This window comes from Anthonomus grandis, chromosome 5 (genome assembly GCF_022605725.1).
Source record: "Anthonomus grandis grandis chromosome 5, icAntGran1.3, whole genome shotgun sequence".
In the NCBI taxonomy this organism is placed as follows: domain Eukaryota; kingdom Metazoa; phylum Arthropoda; class Insecta; order Coleoptera; family Curculionidae; genus Anthonomus; species Anthonomus grandis.
This window is the reverse complement of record NC_065550.1, coordinates 3,462,824-3,485,851: the sequence shown is the minus strand read 5'-3', so window position 1 is coordinate 3,485,851 and position 23,028 is coordinate 3,462,824. Positions and strand designations below refer to the sequence as shown.

Genomic DNA, 23,028 nt, shown 5'->3' with positions numbered 1-23,028 from the left:
GGGAGCTTTGATATAGAACATATAGATAGTGGTATACTAGAAAATGGCGCCTGGAGAAAAGATTAACAAACTTTACAGTCGTTTTTTAATCTACAACAGACTGCACGAAAATCATCTGTAGAAGCTATGGAAATAAGAAAAGAATTTGCTGAATATTTTGTGTCTGAGCAAGGTCAAGTTCCATGGCAGTTAAAATTTTGTTCATAGTCTTTTGAGAATGATATATATAAATATATGGATCACTATGTATGTACTTAAAAAAAATTATATCTACCTGTGTATTCGTTAATCCGCCTATATTCCCACTTGGTCTTGGTTTGTTTTTGTCTTTTAAAAAACTTAATAGTGAATAACCAAACCACTTTGAAACGAAAGTTTTGCCTGCTCCGGATTTCTTCAATAACTGAAACACCGACAAAACATCAACCCTTTGATCTTTACCGCCAAGCGGCGGGAAAATAAAAAGTTGCTGAAAACACGAACAAAACAAAATAGTTGCCAAAATGTTTTGATTTTGTTTCAAAAATGTTGAGAAACACAGAGTTGCTGTTTTGTTTTTGTTTTGTTGGTTTGGTGTGGACCCGGCATTAGCTTGGTGTGGACCCGGCTTTACAAGCACTCGTTATATTAAAAATTGCCAGGAAAGGTTGTTGTTGGAGGTCAACTACTCAAATTAAGTAGACGCTTAAATATCAAGTCACTTTACTTTTAGTTGAAAAAAACTGTCGTTCGTTAATTGTATCAATCACATCTACGACTTGAAAGTAAACAATTGTTAATTAAAATACCTATACTTTTCATTATAACTCATGTAGTTTTCAACTATTTATTTTACAATATATTACAATTTTATTCTGGTAGTATTTTCTGTTTAAAAAAACAAAACATTTAAATTTACTTTAATCGAGTTCTCAATCTATACGAAAAATATTAAAATATTGAAATTTTTATTTAACACTTTTTTTACAAATTGCAATAGCTTAAAAACAAACTCTTGAAATTATAAAAAAACACATTTTATTGAAAAACTAATGGTAATTTTAACGCACTTCTGTAACTACCTCCGAAAATTGTTCATGCAAGTAATTAATTATTATTAATAATTACATATACTTAATGAAATTATGCAGTTAGGTAGATAAGATGCACAATAGCTTAATATGTTCAATAATGGTGTTTTAATGAATTAAAAGTGTTGAGTTTATAAAGATATAAATTATGAAATGTATTAGCCTTGCTCCAATATATTAAAAAAATATTAATCATAATATTATCGTAGACAATTGCTTGTAGTGACTTTTATTATGTATACTTGTTTTAAGTAGAAATAAGATGATCGAATTGTTTATAATAAAAATATAATAAAAATGCACGTAAAATAGTTATTTCGCTTAATTTTCATTTCAACATCAATATAATCCAGAAGACTAATTTGGAAACCAAAAACAGAAAACAAACTTATATCTGTAAAGTATGGCAATTTAGAATACACACCTATATAAATTTTAAGTTAAGGAGTACCCCTTATATATAATATTTACTTTTATCCTTTTTTAGATCCAAAACTAACGACGCCAAACCAGAGCGTAATTATAGAAGATTTGGAATACTGTACTAAATATGACTTTGCAATAACAATTCTAAGTGAAAACGGACTAGACAACATAAAAATCAACCCAAATACTATCAGGACAATAATTACTGGCGGTGATCAAATGGAGGCGCCAACAAATCTAACGGTAAGTATAACTTTGAAGTGTCCTTAATGGTCTAACGGCTAAAATTGCTTTTATAATTAAAATATAATTGCTTTTAAAAACTGGCCTTCAACTAATTAAGTTGAGTTTTACGTAAATTTTTTTATCCAAACATTCTGTGTTTTATTACGTATATTAAGCGTCTGAATTCACGTTTGTTTTATTCTGGTACAAAAACAGACCTGTGCGAAATTAATTGTATCCAGCTCACAAAATCCAATCGATTTTCACATTAAATCCTATTTAAGGAGTTTGTTTGTAAACGGGAGTCCAGTGTCAGGGCTAAAATCCATTTAATTGAAAGTATTCAAATATTAGGGATTACGCTGAACACCTGCTTTATACGATTAACTACTAGTATATATTTGACCATTGAGAGTATGTTTGCTTTTTCAATGAAATATAGATTACCGTTATTATTATACATGCAGTTTTGATATAAAATTATTTAATTTGTGAATATATCATATTTTATAAATTAAGAAATTTCGCATTTCACAACGTGGATTTTTTTTCAGAAGATTCATAAATTATTTAACCCTGGAATGCTATACTTATTTCCGACTCTGCATCTGCTTCACAGGGGTACAACCGTACCCCAAATAAAACACGTCGTATTTTAGAAAAATGAAAAATTTATTCACTTACAGAAAAATAATAACTTAAACCGTCTCTAAGAACACTTTTAACGCACATCCATAATAAAATGTTTATGCGGCACACACTGAGCATATTTTTTTTTGATGTTGCAAACACACGAACTTTTTGCATACAGCACAGCTTACTCTCGATTTTCGATCCTCTCTTCTGGGACAAAGCACACACCTACCCACTATTGTTGTAAGCCTAGTAGGTACTTCTTCTGAAGTGGTTATCTTGAGGACCCTACATATAGTTTCACGGAGTTCGCGCCTCAAAGTTGGAGCTTCCAAACGACTTAAATAATTACTGGTAACTTGGTCGTAAATGGCTCATCACCTTTTTCGTGCATTGTCGAAAGCATAATTACTGCTTTTTTAGCACTCTTGGGTGGAATGTCCACTGTAGTAAAACATGGCAGAATTTTGATTCCTTTCTTTGAGTTCCAAAAACGACTTAGGAATTTCTTTTTCTTATAGTACCAACAATGGTAATTTTCCTCTCCAAAAGATGTTTCGCGGTCTCAATAGAAGTAAACCAGTTATCAAGTTCCTATTTGTTCCTTGGACAGAATTGGTTAGCTTATTAAAGTAAGCTAATCAAGTTGGTGTGGTTTTCCTATATAAATTTCAGCATCAAGTGCAAAAGTCTTAGTATCACAGGAAGTTTTAGCATCACAGGACAACACAATTTTGATTCCGTATTTATTGGGCTTTGAAGGGATGTACATTTTAAAAGGACATCGCCCTCTAAAACCAACCAATTGTTCATCAATTGTAATATATTCTGAAGGAGTATATAGGTTTTAAATTTTAACGATTGACCTCTCAAATACCTCTCGAAAAGCTGCAAGCTTATGAGTTTCTTTTCTTTCAGCTCTGGACTGCTTATCATCGAAGCGAAGACAGTTTATCAAAAACCTGAAACGTGCCTCGGGCATGGTAGCACGGAATATTGGAATTCCTGTGTCTTTATCAAATAGTTCCTTGGTCAAAACTCCGGCCATTTTCATAAAACCGGTATAATAAAATAGTCCGAAAAGTGCTTGGAGTTCAATGCTGTTTGTATCCTTAGTTCAATGCTGTTTGTATCCTTAGTCCAAGAGGGTCTCTTACCTACTGGCGTAATAATAGGTGCATCAGTATCTTGGTCATCGTTCTTATTTGAATATTTCCATCGTTGAACTTAGATCTCGTTATTAGTATATTGGGTATATTTATCGAAATTTTCTTGAGTGAAACATAATTTCCAAGCTTCAGTTCCCGATGTTATATGTTTTGCTTCGTTTTTGTTTCCAGGTAAATACAAAACCAGATTTCGTTTTGGTGTGCAATAAAAGAATTAAGGTTGATTTGAGTGCCGCGTATTTCATCCTCTTCTGGCTCCTCTCTAAAATCAGGTATAACGGCATCTTCCTCCTCGCTGTCATCCGAAAAACTGTCTGAATCAGATTCATAGAGAATGCGATGAATTTCTCCGACATCTTCAGGCTTTGTTAGGTCGAAGAACTTTTTCTGCAGAGCCATTATTCGTGCAGCCTAACAAAGAAAATCAATAACAACTTAAAAATCAAAGAAAAATATAATAACTTAAAAAAAAACTAAAATATTTTCAAAGTATTACAGAAATATTTTTCAAAAAAAAGATACTTACTCATATAATAATAATCACCAAAATCTACTGAGAAGCGAAATAATCACAGAGTATATTTAACCTAAACTGCTACACAAATCTCGAAAAGAAAAAACCGTGTGCCAATGTCAATTGTCGCACGCGAACTGACTTGCCGCGTCTTGAAACTAATAAGACGTCGGCGATCGTTCCCCCGCCCACTTCTATTTAACTTGAGATATGATTAATGATGGGGTACAAATGTACCATAAGTAGCATCCCAGGGTTAACTTTAATTTGAAGTAAAAGATCAATTGATTCAAAACAAATCTCATGATGTAAACTTAAATTGGTTTTTGACAGTATATAGCACAGCCTACTTCTTTATTACTCTACAAATTTTCTGGCATTAGTAGAGAGCTCATGAAATCATATCATTAAGCTTAACAGCAGGTTGTTAGGATAGATGTTAATTCAGGTAGTTTTTAAACTGAATTTAATTAATAAAGTGTCTTATATGTATTAATCTTTGAGCCAACAATTTTGAATTTAAATTATTATTTCCCTTATTCTGGGAAGTAATGTCAAGTATACAGGGTGATTAATTAAGAATGGGCAATCTCTGAACTGGAGATACTACATACCAAAATATGGCGATTGAGCTTAACATGTCTAAAAAATTTGGAGATTCACGAGATACAGGGTATTTAAAGTTGGAATTTTAATTTGAAATTTCTTAATAATTTTGTGATTTTAAGCAGTATCGTCTTGAAAATTGGCGACTTTATATGTTTTATACCGGGCGCTAGTTACACCGTATTATTTAAATAAATTAAAACATATTTTTTTGCTTAATCAGTTATGGCTAAAATAACTAGAAAGTCTAAAAGGCAATTAAATTTTGAATAAAAAAGGTACTCTTGTTTATTTCATATAACTCTATCAGTTTTTAAGTTATTTTCATTTTAAACATTCAGCGTAAAAAATCCTAAGCCACCGTTATGACATTGACCTTTGTTCATGTAGGCTTGTGTCAGCACTTATCAGTTTTTCGTATATAGAAATTATATGACAGTTTTACTGTCACTAAGTAAGAGTGTATTATTTGTAGTAAAAATTCCAAAATAAGAAAATGCCACGTCATAATGAATATTCCAACAGTGAAATGCGTGATATGATTTGCGTTTTTGCTCATTCAAATTATAGTGGACTTAGAAGGTATTTAGAATTATACCTAAATCGAAGACAATCACAAACTATTCAGGCGTATTTATACTCGCCTAGCCGAAACAGGGTTATTTCGTCTTAAAACCTTAAATGGTGCTCCAAAAAATATCAACGTCGATGATGAAGAAGAGGTTTTAGCTCGTCTTTCGGAAAATCCAGATCTCAGTACTCGTCGGTAAAGTACGGCAACAGGAATAAGGAGAATTTTAAAGAAAGATAATCTCCATTCGTATCACTATACTTCTGTCCAAAGTTTGCTACCTCAAGATTTACCAGTTCGCATACAGTTTGCACAATTTATGCTAGATAAACAATCCGAAAACCAGGAATTTCTTAATGACCTTCTTTTCACCGATAAGGCGACTTTTACTAGACGAGGTGTTTTTAATTGGAAAAATAATCATTTGTGAGACTCCAAAAATCCACATGCTCGAAAAGAACGACATTTTCAGCATGAATTCACGGTAAATATTTGGAGATGGCCCCAAAATCCCTAAGGCACAAAATTCCTAAAACCCAAACGTCCTACTCGGAGCGACTCGGCATACATCGGAATTTCTGGAATCCCTATTTTACATTGAACCAAGGATAGATCGGTATTATATTTGTCAACGTCGCATTTCATAATCATCATGGCGCCTGGCAACGGTCGGAGCGAGGATTGCCCTTACATAAGCGTCGCACTCTTCAGTAATTTTCTACCTGAGTACCCCAATTTGTACTGTTTAGGGTTTAAACAGTCTCTGGTACAGTGGCGTACCTCTGGGTACGCCACTACGTACCCACACGTACCCAGAGTTTGGGCTTGGGGGGGATATAAAAAAAACAAATAAACATAATTTATTTATTTTACGTTAAATTTGAAATGACAAAACAAAATCTAAACGCCGTGGCTTCAAAGCGAGATCATCAATAATTTCATCAACAGATATTACTTCTTCTCGATGAATTGATAGCATGGCCAATCCATTAAGCCGCGTTTGGGTGGTAGTATTTGTAGGGGTTTTCCCATCTTATTTTAGGGAAGTAAACACCACTCGTGGATATTCAATTTTTTATTTTACGTAATATGGAGAATTACAGCCATTTGCCGCGAGAGCAACAACGCAGCACCTTAACGTCTTAACGTACAACCCAAGACTCTCTTTTTTCTCGCCGCATTTCGCACGTGAATAATGACAAAGAAAAGCGGCGTTGCCGAAGTTAACAAAATTAAAAAATGCCTCGATTAAATAAAAATATGACTTAACATAATCGCCCCCCTTGAAAGGCTGGACTTTCAATTAAAGAAAACAAACGATTTAAACTAAATAGACTAATTAAGTAAACTAACATTAATAAAGAAATGAATTAACACTCTAACAGTCTATTTAAGTATATTGAGTTCACTCTGTTGGCAACAACGCTAGTCTGGTAATACTTCTCTTGAATACACCACCTTTCATTTTTATGGTCACCACACGAGTGACATTGTCCTTTCCAGGGTGTAATTGTACAATTCTTGCCAAAGGCCAGCACATCGGGGAAACATGGTCTTCTTTAACGAGTACCAAACTACCAATATGGAAGTCAGCATCATTATTGAACTGCCATTTTGTCCTTTGCTGTAAGTGGTGAATATATTCCTTCCTCCAGCGCGACCAGTAATGCTGTCCCATAAGCTGAAGATGGCGGTACCTCTTGACAAAGTTGATCTTATCATCCAACAAATTTCGCTCAGGCAATGCTGTGAGCTCGTGACCAATTAAAAAATGGGCCGGTGTGATCGCTTGCAAGTCATTGGGATCGGATGATAAAGGAACAAGCGGCCTTGAATTTAAAATTGCCTCGATTTGGGTGGTTAAAGTATAAAACTCCTCGTAATGTAACCGCGTGCCATTCATAATTCGTTTTAAATGATGTTTGCAGGACTTTACTGCTGCTTCATGTAGACCACCGAAATGTGGCGATTTCGCCGGCATAAAATGCCATTCAATATTGGAGTAACTCACGTAATTCTGAACAACCTGCGATTCAATCAATTTCTGAATTGAGAGCAGATCGTTATTTGCACCTACAAAATTAGTAGCATTGTCGCTGTAAAAATAAGAGCAGAAACCTCTCCTGGAAACAAATCTTTTTAACATACTTAAATAACCGTCACTAGTCAAATCGGTGATAACTTCAATGTGAACAGCCTTTGTTGCAAGGCAGATGAAAATGCATACATAACCCTTAACTACCTTGTTTGATCTACCCTTGCTATCTTTTAATTCAAATGGCCCCGCATAATCCACTGCAATAGACAAAAACGGACGTGATGAAGTGACACGCGTTTTAGGAAGCTCACCCATTTTAGGAAAAATGATATTCGGTTTTGCCTTAAAACATGGAACGCACTTTCTAATGGAAATTCCTCGGAAACGATTGAGGAAATTTCAAAAAGACATCGAGTTGCGAGAAAAGACGCTGACGCCGTTCCATATGTAACGGTATTCAACTGGAAATGTTTCACTTCCTCTTCAACAGAATCACGCCAAACTATTCGCTGTAAGTTTCTTTCGTCTTCATGAATTAATATTTGACGATACATTTTGGTCAGATCGCCGATTAAAACATAATTATGTTGTCTAAAACGAATCAATATTGAAAATAGGTCACTCTGTATCGTAGGACCTACCTTAAGGACATTGTTTAACGAGATATTAGTAGAAGATTTACAAGCGGCGTCAAATACCACCCTTACTTTAGTAGTGGTACTATCAGGTTTTTCAACACTGTGGTGTGGAATGTAATATATTGGAGATTTCGATACGATATCACATGGAATTTCCGACATGTGTCCCAAATCTCGGTATTCTTTCATAAAATCTGTATACGCTTTTTTAAGTTCTGGGTTTTTTGTTAACCGTCTTTCAAGAGAATACAATCGATTAAGTGCGGCTTGCTTGGAATCACCTAACTTGGTGAAATCATCTTTCAAAGGTAATCTTACAATAAATCTACCCGTTTTATCCCGAGTCGTGGTTTGTTGAAAATGCTTCTCACATTCTATTTCCTCAGCAGACAGTAAGGCTCGTGGATTTACGCTAACTTCCTCAACCAACCAAAACCTTTCTAGATTTTTATCTAAAGAATCCTGGCTAAGAAAACAGTTTGACAACATGGCATCGTGTTTACTAGTGTTGCTCTGAACAAAGGGAACATGACCACTTACTATCCAGCCAAGTAACGTTTTTTGCAAAATAGGACGATTTTTGCCTAACTTAATTTGCCCTATGCAAAGAAGTTCGAAGAATACTTCACATCCTAACAACATGTCAATTTCCATAGGAACATTAAAATTAGGATCTGCCAAAGATAATTCAGAAGGAATGTTTAGTTTTGATGCGTCAAAATAATTTTGAGGTGAAAACTGCGTTATCGAAGATAAAACGAGAAAATTTAATTTGGCCTTATAGCCAGAATGTTGCGATGCAAATGTTACATCGACTCGACGATCTATTTTTGTTTTGACTTGATTTATACCTATAACTGGAATGTCAACCCTTTGAGATGGTAAATTTAATTTTTCTAACATTGCAGACCTAATAAAATTTGATTGCGAAGCAGAGTCGAGCAATACCCTACAAGTGATGACGTTTGTATCTACGTCATAGACGTTGACGAGAGCTGTGGATAAAAGGATAAACGAGTTAGCAACATTTTGACATGTAATTGATACTACCGTATTTTCTTTTGATTGATTTTCATCAGCTTTAATTTCATTAACCTTTATATTTGAATCTTCTTTGATTTCCGTGAGATAGGTTTGATTTGGAGTATCACCTTGATTGTTATTAGAGTGAATGCGATTGGGATTTAAATTTGACATTTCTTGAGAACGATGAAGTAATGTCGCGTGCCTTTGATGACATTTTCTACAAGTTGACGAACGACATTCAGAAGTTTTGTGTCCATATCGTAGACAGTTCGAGCATAAATTCAATTTTTTCACCTTGTCCCAACGGTCTGAGACTGATAGTTGCTTAAAATTATCGCAGAAGTATATAAAATGTTCGGCCTTGCAATAAGGACATTTGGGACGAAATGTTGTCTGAGCAGTGAGAAATGTTTTTGACTCTTGAAATCTTTTAGTATATGAAGCCGTTTTTGTATCAAGAGCTTCCAAAATTTGACACCTTTGAGACAAAAATTCATTAAAATTTTCGATTTTTGGGAATTTTATTGACCTACAATAAGTTTCCCACTCACGTTTAGTGTTACTGTCTAGTTTTGTAGAGAGAATGTATATTAAAATCGTGTTCCAATCATGAACGTTTTCCCCGAGAGCTTCTAAACACCGATAATTTAAAAAAAATGAGTTTGAGAGTTGTCGCAACGAGATATGATGTTCTTTACTTAAAGCGGGTAACTCCATTATTTCTTTTAAGTGCGAGTTTATAATTATTTTTTTATTTTCATATCGTTTTTCAAGAAGCTCCCATGCTATAATATAATTTGCATCTGTAGGCGTTAGTGAAGCTATTAAATTTTTTGGTTCACCCTTAAGAGACGATTCTAAGTAATAAAAACGTTGAACATCTGATAATGCGCTATTATTATGAACAATAGCCCGAAACATATCGCGAAATCTCTGCCAATCACTATATGAACCGCTAAATTCAGGTAAACTTATCAATGGTAATCGTGCCCCAGCATTTGGCAACATAGCGCCGCCCGCGACTGTATTTTCGTTCCCGGAACGACCACCGTCTATAAATAGATTTGAATGTCTTATTAATTCATCCCCGCTACTACGGCGGGCGCTTTGAGTTTCAAACCGCTGCCGATCCAAAATCTTACGCGCTGATGCCAACGCTTCAAAATACCAAGTTTCGAAGTCATCCCGTTCCTGACTATTTGCTGTTTCATCGAAATCATCGGGAAAATCAGCCAATATTAATTCTTCGAATTGGGATTGAACACTTCTAAATTTATCGAGAATATTTTTTATAGATTCGTATCGTACTTGTAATAATTCGATGGATTTTTCTAGATCTGTTTTATTTAAAAATGTAATGAATCGGGTTAATTCGGCTTTGATTTGAGCCCTATTATTTTTTAAACGATTTAGATCGAACTCTGGTTGAGCGATTTGTTCATCACCGTGATATGACATTGTGTTTGTTTTATTTTTCGAGTAAAAAAATCGTTATAGTTATCTGCAAACTATGTATTTAAATAGGAAAGTTATGAAGATTTACGAGTAAATTTGCAGATATTTACAGTGACAAATGCCAAATAAAACACAGCGTTAATTTTATTAAATAATACGTGAAAAATCGTGATTTATTCCAATATTTCGTAGATACTTTGTGTAGTAAATGAAATAATAAATTGCTTACATAAATAGGTATATAAATAACTATAATATGCAAAGCTAACGTGAAATGTTTAAAGTGACCCTTCAATCTTTTGCCTAATAAACGAGATACGAGATATACGGGTTTTAAAAGTTTTACGAGGTTTTACGTGATAACGAGGTTTTACGAGATTTTTCGAGATAACGAGATTTTACGAGATTATGAGATTTTTTGAGATTACGAGGTTTTACGAGATTATGAGGTTTTACGAGATGTGGTGCATAATCTCACTTAAAACGAGAATGGCTTTGGTACGAGAAACAAATAAATTGTTTAAATTTTAACGCGATTACGAGGCAATATTAATTGCAAAGTCGACAAATTATAGGCAAATGATTGGGGTAAATAAAGGTATGGAAAGGACTGACCTTGTACGTGCGATCCGGGTTCTGGTACTGCGTGTAACGTTTAACTTCGACGTGGAACGTGGATGATCATTACTTTACGTTTGGCTGGAACTATCCAGGACTGAAGGATCATCAATATCGTGGCTACGCTTGGCTGGAACTATCCGGGAGCGAAGGACCATCAATATGGTGGCTACGCTTGGCTGGAACTATCCGGCTCGAAGGACCATCAATATGTAGGGGTTTTCCCATCTTATTTTAGGGAAGTAAACACCACTCGTGGATATTCAATTTTTTATTTTACGTAATATGGAGAATTACAGCCATTTGCCGCGAGAGCAACAACGCAGCACCTTAACGTCTTAACGTACAACCCAAGACTCTCTTTTTTCTCGCCGCATTTCGCACGTGAATAATGACAAAGAAAAGCGGCGTTGCCGAAGTTAACAAAATTAAAAAATGCCTCGATTAAATAAAAATATGACTTAACAGTATTCCTCAAATACAGTTTTATCCGTTTCAACGTGGAAAATGTACGTTCTGGCGTCAAAGTTGACACTGGCAATGTACAAAAAATTTTTAGAAGTTTCAGTACATTGGGATAGGCATGCTGACTACAAACTTCCAAACAAGCTAATGCTTGGCGTTTGTTTTTTGTTTCTGGGAAATTGTTTAAATGCTCATGCCACAGTTTTATTTCAGATTTTGTGATAATTTTTGGAACATCGGGTAAATATAAATCAAGCAAATTGTTAAACTTATTGCTTGAATCAGTTGATTCTTCAATAGATGAAGGTGATAATATTGTGCGTTATTCGTTTTACTTTAATTTCGGCGCCCACACTCGACGCCACTTCTTAAAAAATAAATACAAAAGTTAAATAATCTAAAATTAAAAAAAAGGATACAAAATTTACCACTGCTTTGTTAAAAGGCCCTTCAAATTGTTTGTCAGCATCTAGTCGCAGCTTCCTTAAGCATAAGATTACATTTTCAGTCACCATTACAGACTCTTTTAAATCAATGTCCACTTTTTGCAGAACCCGATAAAGTGGCAAACCAAAACTAAAGACCTGGTTAACTACTTGGAGGGCTATTAAAAAGTCAGAATCAAAAAGACTATTACGCAAAACTGGTGCATCCCCAGAATCTCTCCAAGCAGATATATCTTCCAAGCTTTCAACGACGTATTTGTAAAGTTCCATGAAGTCTTGCACTGCTTCATATTTGGATATCCATCGAGTTGTGCATAATCTCTTTAGGGTTTTTGCAGATGGATGTTCATTTGATTCTTTGATTTTACTTAAAAGCACATTTTTGCGCTTTGGAGTATTAAAAAAAGTATCTAGTTTTTCAATAACTCCAAGACAATTTCTTATTTGTTGAACCTCACATGCTTTGGAAATGGCCAGATTTAATGAACGTGCAGCACAATGTATATAAATAGCCTTTGGACATTTTTGTCTACTAAATGTTTGCACTCCATTAAATTTTCCAGACATGTTACTGGCTCCATCGTACTCTTGCTCCACCAGGTAGTTTATATCCACGCCAAAACTTTCCAGGCTATTTAAGATTGTATTTGATACATTTTCACCTGTCAAACTATCAGCTGGAATAAACTGTAAGAAATCTTCATTTATGTTGTTATTATCCCTCACGTATCTTACACATATGCTAACTTGTTCGACTGTAGAAATATCTGTTGTTTCGTCGGCAAGAATAGCAAACGCCTCTGCCTTGTTACAATACGCTTCGCGTATTGTAAGAACGCACCGACAAAAATTGGCGGAGGTTCCGACTTTCGACACAAAAACGCTAATAACTTTTTTTCTATGGCGAATTTTTCTTTCGGGTTTTTACCGTTATATGTAGGAAGGATGAGAGTATATAACGGTGAAAAAAATTTTTCGCCACGCCCACCCCGAAGGGGTGGGCGTGGCAAAAAACGGTTTTTTGACGAAAAAAATTTGATTAAGTCGTTGTGGAAAACTGACCGGGCCGATTTTTCTGAAACTCATTGACGTTAAAGGCCTTTATATAAAGCAGCTCCTAAAGGGCGCTTTTTAAGATAAACCCTTTAGAAGTCGGATTTTTCTGTGAATGAATTTTGAACTTTTTGCGCGGTACCTCGCGGACTTAAACGGCCGTGGGGCCTAAACGGTAATGTTCCCGATAATGCGAATAAAACAGCCCTTTTCTACGTAAATGTAGCTTTCTTTTTGATCTTAACTATTTTTTTCCAAAAGAAACTCCTTCCGAGATAAACGAGCTCAAACTTAAAATTTTTTTTTTCGAAAAAAAAAAAAGTGAATTTTTCGAGAAATAAATTTTTTTCTACTTCTAAAAAATTTTTTTAATTTTTTTTGTTTACACCGTTTGAAAGCTTAATCCTTTAGGATTAAATAGAGGTATTATTCATGGTGCTACGTATTATACGGGGTGAGCTGTGTTAACAAATATAAACCCCTTTTTGAGCCTTTTTTTGACCGTTTTTTTCTACTTTTCTTAATAACTCTTTATTGGCGGCACCTAGAAATTTCAAACTTTCAGCATTTTAAGAACTTTTTAAATCCTATTTTTCGACATAGTCTACAGTCTTCTACGTAGAGCAGTTTTTGCTCTACACCTTTTTTTAACTTTGACGCTTTATACCGGCATACCTATGACACCTACGGAAACCATTTTTTTTCTGAAATCACCGGACACTATCTGGCTATAATCCACTAAAAACCGTTTTTCTTCAAATGTTACCGTTGTTCCGCAATGCGCTGTTATTTAAGAAAAACCCCCAAAAATAAGCCGTTCCAATCAACCAGTCATACCGTCGACACCACGGGAGCCAACGCATGGTACAAAATAGTTGGCGGTCCAGCACCAAATTGACCCAATGTAAAGGCATACGGACGACGTCACTATCGAGTTGCACATGGTCAGATGACGTAAGCGCGGGGTTTTCGGGGTATTGTGGCGGCAAATTCGGCCCGTTTGCGCTACGAGTTAGAGTAGGAAAAGCGGTTTGAGAGAAGGATGGAGGATGTCTCGCAACAATTATAAACGCGTCGTGTTCATCTCGTGACGTCATGAGTTATTTTATTAATGAATATTATTAGTATTATGGGGACAATTTTACGCGGTTTCTTGATAAATTACTAGGATAAATAAAATGAATATAAATATTAAGAAATATATATTTGAAATATACAGAGGGTATTGATATTACGGAACATTTATGAGAATAATAATAGTATGGAAATAGAATTATACGGGGGGTTTTAAGGTTTTAAGGCATTTATAAGGAAAATATTACTTATAATTATATTAATCATATTATAAAGGGTGTTTTAAGGTTTAAGGACATTGACAAGAAAGATAATATTTATAATAATAGTAATAGCAGCATAAAGGTTAGGACAAGGTATAAATATCTGGAAAAAAAATAATAGTAATAATAGTTTTATTTTAGTTAGGGTTCTTTTAGTGGGGGTTGCTAAATTGGTAATAAATTTATATTAATAGTTTATCAATTTAGAAAAAAAAGACATTAATGCGGTGTCAAAAAAAGGTGTATTTTTATATTTTTTTTACTATATTATTGAGATCACGGCTTTCATAGCTTCAATTCAATAAGTTAATAAATTTTTTTATTCGTTTTTTTTTTCTTTAAATTTTTTTTATTTTATTATAATTGCGTTTTAAAATAAAAATTAAAAAAAAAAAACAAGAAACAAACCACTTTTTCCTATCCTAATACATTGCTTCTTATGGGACCTGATCTTCCTCTTTAGATTGTGACACTCGTATGAATCGTGGAAAAATTTGTCATAAAGCTTTTTTACTAGTTTTTGAATGGTCTTTAACCAGAAAAAAGAAATTTTGAATTCGGAGCATATTTTGAAAAAATGGTCATTTTGACCCGGATTTTGTTCGAAAATCGAAAAATGCAAAGAAATAGGTTTTCCGTTCATTTTAGAGTCAAATCGGTAATAATCTTTTTTAAAGGTACTCTAAAGTAGTACAGGATAGGAAAATAAAAAATTAAAATTTTGCCATAGGGCTCTTGATAATTCGATATTTATGTTTTACAGTTTTTTTCAATTTTCTCCGATTCTATATTAGCTAGAACCAATTCGTTTTGACAGGCGAATACCTCTTAATATACCCAAGAACTTTTATTTAATACAAAAAGTTATCAGAGTTATAGTTTATTTATAAAAAAATAAAAACCATTTTTTCGAAATTTTTCGTGGGTATACCCCTTTCGATTTTCGACCAAAAAAAAAATTATTTTTTTATTGGGCTTTTTTACTGGAAATTGTTAGTTTAGGGCTTACTTTAAAATTTGCCAATAATCGTTTTAGGAAAAAAAATTGTACGGTGGGAAAAAACCAGTTTTCTTTTGTTTTTCCCACATTTTTACTATAGTATCGCGGGTTCTGTAGCTTTGATTCAATTCGTTTATGGTTTCTTTTATTCCTTATTCTTCTCCTGTCAATTCTTTTTATATCCAGTTACTATTGGTTCTCAAAAATAAAACTGAAAAATCAAAAAAATCCACGAAAAAACCCGGTTTTCTTATCCCCAAACATGAATTCTTATGGGACCTAATCTTTCTATTTATATTGTGGCACTCGTATGGATCGTGGAAAAATTTGTCATTAAGCTTTTTTACTAGTTTTTGAATGGTCTTTAACCAGAAAAAAGAAATTTTGAATTCGGAGCATATTTTGAAAAAATGGTCATTTTGACCCGGATTTTGTTCGAAAATCGAAAAATGCAAAGAAATAGGTTTTCCGTTCATTTTAGAGTCAAATCGGTAATAATCTTTTTTAAAGGTACTCTAAAGTAGTACAGGATAGGAAAATAAAAAATTAAAATTTTGCCATAGGGCTCTTGATAATTCGATATTTATGTTTTACAGTTTTTTTCAATTTTCTCCGATTCTATGATAGCTAGAACCGATTCGTTTTGACATACGGATCTCTCGTAATATTCCCGAGAACTTTTGTTTGAAACAAAAAGTTCTCAGACTCACAGTTAATTCAGAAAAAAATAAAAATCATTTTTTCGAAATTTTTCGTGGGTATACCCCTTTCGATTTTCGACCAAAAAAAAAAATTTTTTTTTATTGAGTTTTTTTACTGGAAATTGTTAGTTTACGGTTTACTTTAAAATTTGCCATTAATCATTTTAGGAAAAAAAACATGTACGGTGGGAAAAAGGAAGTTTTCTTTTGTTTTTCCCACATTTTTACTTATATCTCGGCTTCTATAGCTTCGATTCAATTCGTTTATGGTTTCTTTTATTTCTTATTCTTCTCCTGTCAATTCTTTTAATACTTTATTACTATTGGCTCTCAAAAATAAAACTGAAAAATCAAAAAAATCCACGAAAAAACCCGGTTTTCTTATCCCCAAACATGAATTCTTATGGGACCTAATCTTTCTCTTTATATTGTGGCACTCCTTTAAATCGTGGAAAATTTTGCTATTAAGCTTTTTTACTAGTTTTTGAATGGTCTTTAACCAGAAAAAAGAAATTTTAAATTCAGAGCATATTTTGAAAAAATGGTCATTTTGACCCCGGATTTTGTTCGAAAATCGAAAATTGCAAAGAAATAGGGTTTCTGTTCATTTTAGAGTCAAATTGGTAATAACCTTTTTTAAAGGTACTCTGAAGTAGTGTAGGATAGAAAAATAAAAAATTTACATTTTTCCATAGGGCTCTTGATATTTCGATATTTATGTTTTACAGTTTTTTTCAATTTTCTCCGATTCTATGATAGCTAGAACCGATTCGTTTTGACATACGGATACCTCGTAATATTCCCGAGAACTTTTGTTTGAAACAAAAAGTTCTCAGACTCACAGTTAATTTAGAAAAAAATAAAAATCATTTTTTCGAAATTTTTCGTGGGTATATACCCCTTTCGATTTTCGACCAAAAAAAAAATTTTTTTTTTATTGAGTTTTTTTACTGGAAATTGTTAGTTTAGGGCTTACTTTAAAATTTGTCAATAATCATTTAAAAAAAAAAAATTGTACCGTGGGAAAAAACCAGTTTTCTTTTGTTTTTCCCACATTTTTACTAATATCTCGGCTTCTATAGCTTCGATTCAATTCGTTAATAGTTTCTTTTATTACCGATTCTTTTCCTGTTAATTCTTTTTATATTTTATTACAATTGCTTTTCAAAATAAAAATGGAAAATAAAAAAAATCGACATAAAAACCTAGTTGTCTTATCCCAATACCCTAATAAATGGGACCCTCTTTTCCCTTTATCTTGTGGCACGTATAAATCGTGGAAAATTTACTTAATAAACTTTTCTACTAAGTTTTGCATGGCCTTTAAGGTAAAAAAGAAGTTTTGAATTTTAAGCATAATTTGAAAACGCAAATAAAATTATTTTGAAATCAGGGATTATCTGCATACTTTGGTGAATACGCCATAACTTTCATCAGTACGACAGTGAATTAATTGATGAGTTGATTCAGCATATCCACCCTAGATGTCGCTAAAGAATTAACATTAATATTTTTAGTATATTTTTTTTTATCTTGGATGGCCTTTTTAATAGAAAGGTTTACTTTACTTACACTCATGAGACCTAAACTTTTTTGCTCTTGGTTTAACCTGGCTTTTTAGGGCAGAGCCTATTCCCTTCACCAAAAATGTAGGAAATAGAGAAAATAATATTGTCATTTGCCAATAACGACCTTTATTCTCCTTAATGTTTTTAGGCTCTAATGCTACATAACATACAATCATAATTTTTAATGAAGATATTACGTGTGTGTTTATATTATGTGTTATGCTTTAATACATGTTGTCCTTATCTTAATAAAAAAATTTATATATGTACATATAATTTCTGCATATTCTATGTGAAGTATACAATTATTATTTAAATAATATATAAAACTAATTAACTTAATAAGATTACAAAAATATTTATTACATGTCAAACCTGTATACAACTGAACTTTGTCATGATTATTTTTTATGTGCTCATATGAAAAACTTAATTTTAACTTCTGCACTTTTTTCTTTCACATCCTCCAGTTTTTTGCGGCAAAATGAACTTTAGCTCTGCTGTTGGTGCAAAATTGAAATCATGTCCCTTACTGGAATTTGACACCGGCTCACCTTCTACAAAATTGTTGACAGTGTTTCTGTTTGAAGTACCATGCTTCAAAGAAGTGGACGAACTTGTACTGGGTATAGATATGTTTGTACTAAGCAATTCTGTATTTACCTTGAAAAAAATCAAGCTTTGAAATAAATAAAAATAAGTTGGAAGTATATACTTACCTAGGTTTTTGACAATTTCTTTAATTTCTCCTTGGTTAACCTCTTTGCATGTGGAAAAGTAGTGAGGCCATTCATTGTATTTTTGTCAACAATTACATACCATTTTGCCTACAAGGAACAAAATTTATAAATTACCTCATTTAGGTATTAAAAAAAGTGAAAGATTTAGTAAAAATACCTTAGTACCTATTCCTTGGCAAAGATATTCATTTTTCTTTTTCCAGGGGCTCTTTTGAAAATTTAAAGATATGACAGGTCCGTTTTTCGCTATGATGCTTTCAATCTGGTGCAAAACACATAACCTTTGTTGGTGTAGTCCACTAAAATAACAAAAACAAAATCAAATATAACAATCAAAACATTATGACATAACCTTAAAAAGTATGTATTTTCATAAATTTCAGGATTATTCACTAAAAATTGGTAATTATGAAACTGAATTAAAAAAAAAAACTTGTATGTGTGTAATTGTGATACTTACATTTTATTTTCATATAGGAAAGTAAGAAAGATGCGGAGACTTAAAAATATCTTCCAACATTTGTTTGGATTTTGGGAACTTCCGTTGCCGGTGGCGTTTATGCTTGTGGGCCGGAAAGTGACATTGAAATGACAAGTGAAAGTCTCTTCGTCTTCTTCTTTTTTTCTTCGATTTTTATGGCTTAAGCCCGATAGCAACCAACGTGAGTCAGAATTATGCAAAAACATGTTAAGGTGGCTTTACATAAAGGAATTAAGCTGTTTACCTTCCAAACAATACCAAAGTTGTTAATTCGTTTTTTTAGGCATAATTAACAATTAAATTATAAATAATGGCTAAGAGTTAAACGATACACTTTATAATATTAAAATTAATAATAGACAGAATTTTATAACTTTTATTGCTACAGAATAGATGTAACTATTTGGTAGTATAGTACTTTTTTCAATCGGACCAAAGCAAATTTTTTAAATTATTTCCAATGTTGATCTGGTTTACGATTTTATTACCGATTCATTTTAGAACCCTGACATAATTTTGATATATGTAGGTTTTGAGAATATTTTCTACTAAACTAAAATTAAAGAGCGGAGCGTATTGTAACACATCATGGTTCTCTGAAGCATGATACCCAGAAATAAGTTAGTAATATTTCAATGAAATTTATTTTTGATTATAATATATAATAAGACCTTTCCTTTTCTCTCTGTATTTACTATAGATTGACGAAAAACAAAGAAAAACACAAAGTCACGGTCTCACAACATGTAATTAAACGGGCTACACGTGTTTCGCTCTAGTTAGAGCATCATCAGTTACAGCATAAGTGTGTGGATGGCTTCTTAAGGCCTGATGATGCTCTAACTAGAGCGAAACACGTGTAGCCCGTTTAATTACATGTTGTGAGACCGTGATTTTGTGTTTCGTCAATTTTGTATGTTGGTCTCTTACAGAATAATGGATGAGATTTTTGGATTTATTATAGATGTTAATGTTTTCCAAGTACTAAAAAAAGAAAAAGTTGGGTAGAGCACCATGCCGAGGCTAAGGTTTGAACTCAGAGCCTTATGAGGGTACGGCAGGTCTCTTCCCCACTGCGTGTTTAGGGCACTCCTTGGATAATTTTGGAGATTTTTTTTTTGTAGTACTGACAAAAATTTTTAAAATTTCTACTGGTCCCCACGGACTAAAGTAGACGCGAAGCGTCTACTTGTTATATAGGAGCGTCTGCGACTATATTATGCACGCGACCTCGGGTCCGAAAAATCGTGTTTTTTTGGAAATAAAAATTCATATCTTTGGCTGTATGGCTAGCGAAACGATGAAATTTGGCATAGGGTCTCTCAATACATTGGGAATGATGGATCCGTAAAGGAATTTTTTTTACGGTACCACCAAACGGAGCGGTACTGTCTCAAAGTCAAAAATTCGTAAAAAAACGGGTCAAAATTCATTTTTGCACGAGATCTCAATTTTAACGCTGTCAAAAAAATTGAAATTTTTAGGCATAAAAGACTTTATAGTAATTCATGTCTGTATACTTTTTGGGCCCGATCGGTATACAGGGTGAGTTGTTATAAGCGAACAAAAGTGACTAAAAAAAAAATTCAAACTTCTCCAGAGGCTAAAAAAAAATTTTTATAAAAAAATTGTTTCGGCGAAAAGACTTTATTTTATAAGAGATTTGACATACTTGGAGCTTTTTTTTGTAAAAAATTTATTTTACGAGTTCTGGCATTTTCAGTTTTTTGGGATTTTCCGCCAAACGATACTTATTTTGGGAAATTTTTTTTTTTCAAAAAATAACTTCATCCTTTACCTTTCATATGGCATATAACCGAAATTTTTGGGAACCATACAGGGCGAGCAATAATGAACTTTACCCATGAAGGTCCGACCCGAAAATCACATTTTATTTAATAACTTTTTCGTAGTGGCATCTGGACCATTTATATTCTCAGGCATTAAATACTTTAATAACTCGATTATTTGTGTAAAATTACAATCTTCCAACATTAATGGGTTCTGAGCAATTCGAATTTTCGCGTTTAATTCATTTGCCACGTCCCTGTACATGGTGAAAAGATCAGACATCATCTAAAAGATCCGAAATTTTGTTTTACAACACATACTAAAATTTCAGGGTTCCAGCGATAGTACAAGTACCCGAAAAATGCGATTTTATGAAAAAAGTCCATTTTTTTGCGTTTTTGCAGGTAATTGGAGGTGTCAACCTAAACTCTGATGAAATGGCTGGTGGGAACAATACTTTGACGCATGGTGGATACAAATTTTTTGCTCGTGACAGGTGGCCGGGACTTGGTTGGGTTTTTTGTAAAATTATGAATGAAAATGAACCGGAAACGATCAGGGAAAGGAAGCACCGAATCAGAAAATGAATGGGCTTTCCGAATCTGTGCATATCGATTGGGGAAATTGTGTATTGCGGCCAGGAAAATTCGGCAAACATTTTGACGTCTTCGAAAAATGCCGTTTTTTTGAAATGTCAGTGGTTTTATACCGGGGTGAGGCGAAATGAAATTTGCCCGATTATTTTATTAAAATTATTCGAATATATACACGGGTCAGTCGTAATGATCTATTTAATTTAAAATAAAAATTTAGATATTAGGTGAGTTTTTACTATTTAGTTTATTATTAATAAATGTTAACAATTCTTAAACATTGCTTTTGGGTTGTAAATAAAATTTTTTTGAAATTATTGATTTTTAAGGTTAGTCGACTATCATAACTTTTTTGCTATTGGTGCGATTTGGTTGAAATTTGGTACCTAGTACCTATTTCGGATAAGATTAATAAATTTTTACAGATATTTGACATGACTATGTTTTAAGGTCACGTGACTACCTTAACTTTCTTCCTATTTGTCCGATTTGATTGAAATTTGGTATTTGGGGTTTATTTAGGATGCAATTATTAATTTTTGACAGATATTTGACATTTGACTTCCAGGTCACGTGACTATTGGTACTTTTTTGCTATTGGTCTGATTGGGTTCAAATTTGGTATTTGGGCTTTATTTAGGATGCAATTATTAATTTTTGACAGATATTTGACATTTTACTTCCGGGTCACGTGACTATTGTAACTTTTTTGCTATGAGTCCGATTGGGTTCAAATTTGGTATTTATGCTTTATTTAGGACACAATTAATAAATTTTAACAGATAATTGACAAATTATATTTTAAAGTCACGTGACTTTCATAATTCTTTTGCTATTAATCCGATTGGGTTGAAATTTAGTATTTGGGCTTTATTTAGGATGCCAGTAATACATTTTGACAGAAATTTGACATATTGAATTTTAAAGTCACGTGACTTCCATAACTTTTTTGCTATTGATCCGATTGGGTTCAAATTTGGAATTTGGGGTTTATTTAGGATGCAATTGTTGATTTTTTACAAAATTTTAAAATATTGAGTTTTAGGGTCACGTGACTATCAAAATTTTCTATTTGATTGAAATCTGCTATTAGATGATATGTATATATTTATAGATAATATTTTGTATTACCCTATTCCTTTTATCTTAAATAGTTAAATTATTTCTTAAATTTGCCCTTAAAAAAAAAATTTTAAAATCATCGGTACGAATACATGGCCTTTAAAGGAAATATATCTTCTTTCATAATATTGTAGCATTATTATAGATTTTAAAAAAATTTGTCATTAAGCTTTTTTATTACTTTTTGAATGGTCTTTAGCCAGAAAAAAGAAATTTAGAATTTGGAGCATGTTTTGAAAAAAATTTCATTTTTGGCCGGATTTTGTTCGAAAATCGATAAATGCAAATAAATAGGTTTTCTGTTCATTTTAGAGTCAAATCGATAATAACCTTTTTAAAAGGTATCCTGGAGTAGTACAAGATAGAAAAATAAAAAATTGAAATTTTTCCATAGGGCTCTTGATATTTCGATATTTATGTTTAATAGTTTTTTACAATTTTCTCCGATTCTGTGATAGCTATAATCAATTCGTTTTAACATTCGGATACCTCGTAATATTCCCGAAAACTTTTGTTTAAGATAAAAAGTTGTCAGAGTTATAGTTTATTTAGAAAAAAATAAAAACCATTTTTTCACAATTTTTCATGGCTATACCCCTTTCGATTTTGGATCAAAAAAATTTTTTTTTTCTTGGGTTTTTTTTACTGGAAATTGCCAACTTAGGGCTTACATTATAATTTGTCGATTATAATTTTAAGAAAAAAAATGGTACCGTGGGAAAAAACGAGTTTTCTTTTATTT

At 32.8% G+C, this 23,028-nt stretch overlaps 1 protein-coding gene and 1 long non-coding RNA gene across 2 annotated transcripts in view; one reads left to right on the top strand and one right to left on the bottom strand.

Annotated features, from left to right (window-relative positions):
* The window catches only part of LOC126736811 (uncharacterized), a 410,403-nt gene that overhangs the window by 132,124 nt on the left and 255,251 nt on the right, over window positions 1–23,028 (top strand). The window contains exon 3 of the mRNA XM_050441363.1: window positions 1,558–1,739. Within this exon, the coding sequence (XP_050297320.1) occupies window positions 1,558–1,739 (182 nt within the window). The remainder of the gene's footprint in view (window positions 1–1,557; window positions 1,740–23,028) is intronic.
* LOC126736812 (uncharacterized) lies at window positions 17,669–19,969 on the bottom strand. Its single transcript, XR_007660786.1, has 4 exons — window positions 18,760–19,969; window positions 18,457–18,598; window positions 18,279–18,386; window positions 17,669–18,222 (listed from the first exon to the last, which is right to left on the bottom strand). It is a non-coding gene; the product is annotated as an uncharacterized LOC126736812 (long non-coding RNA).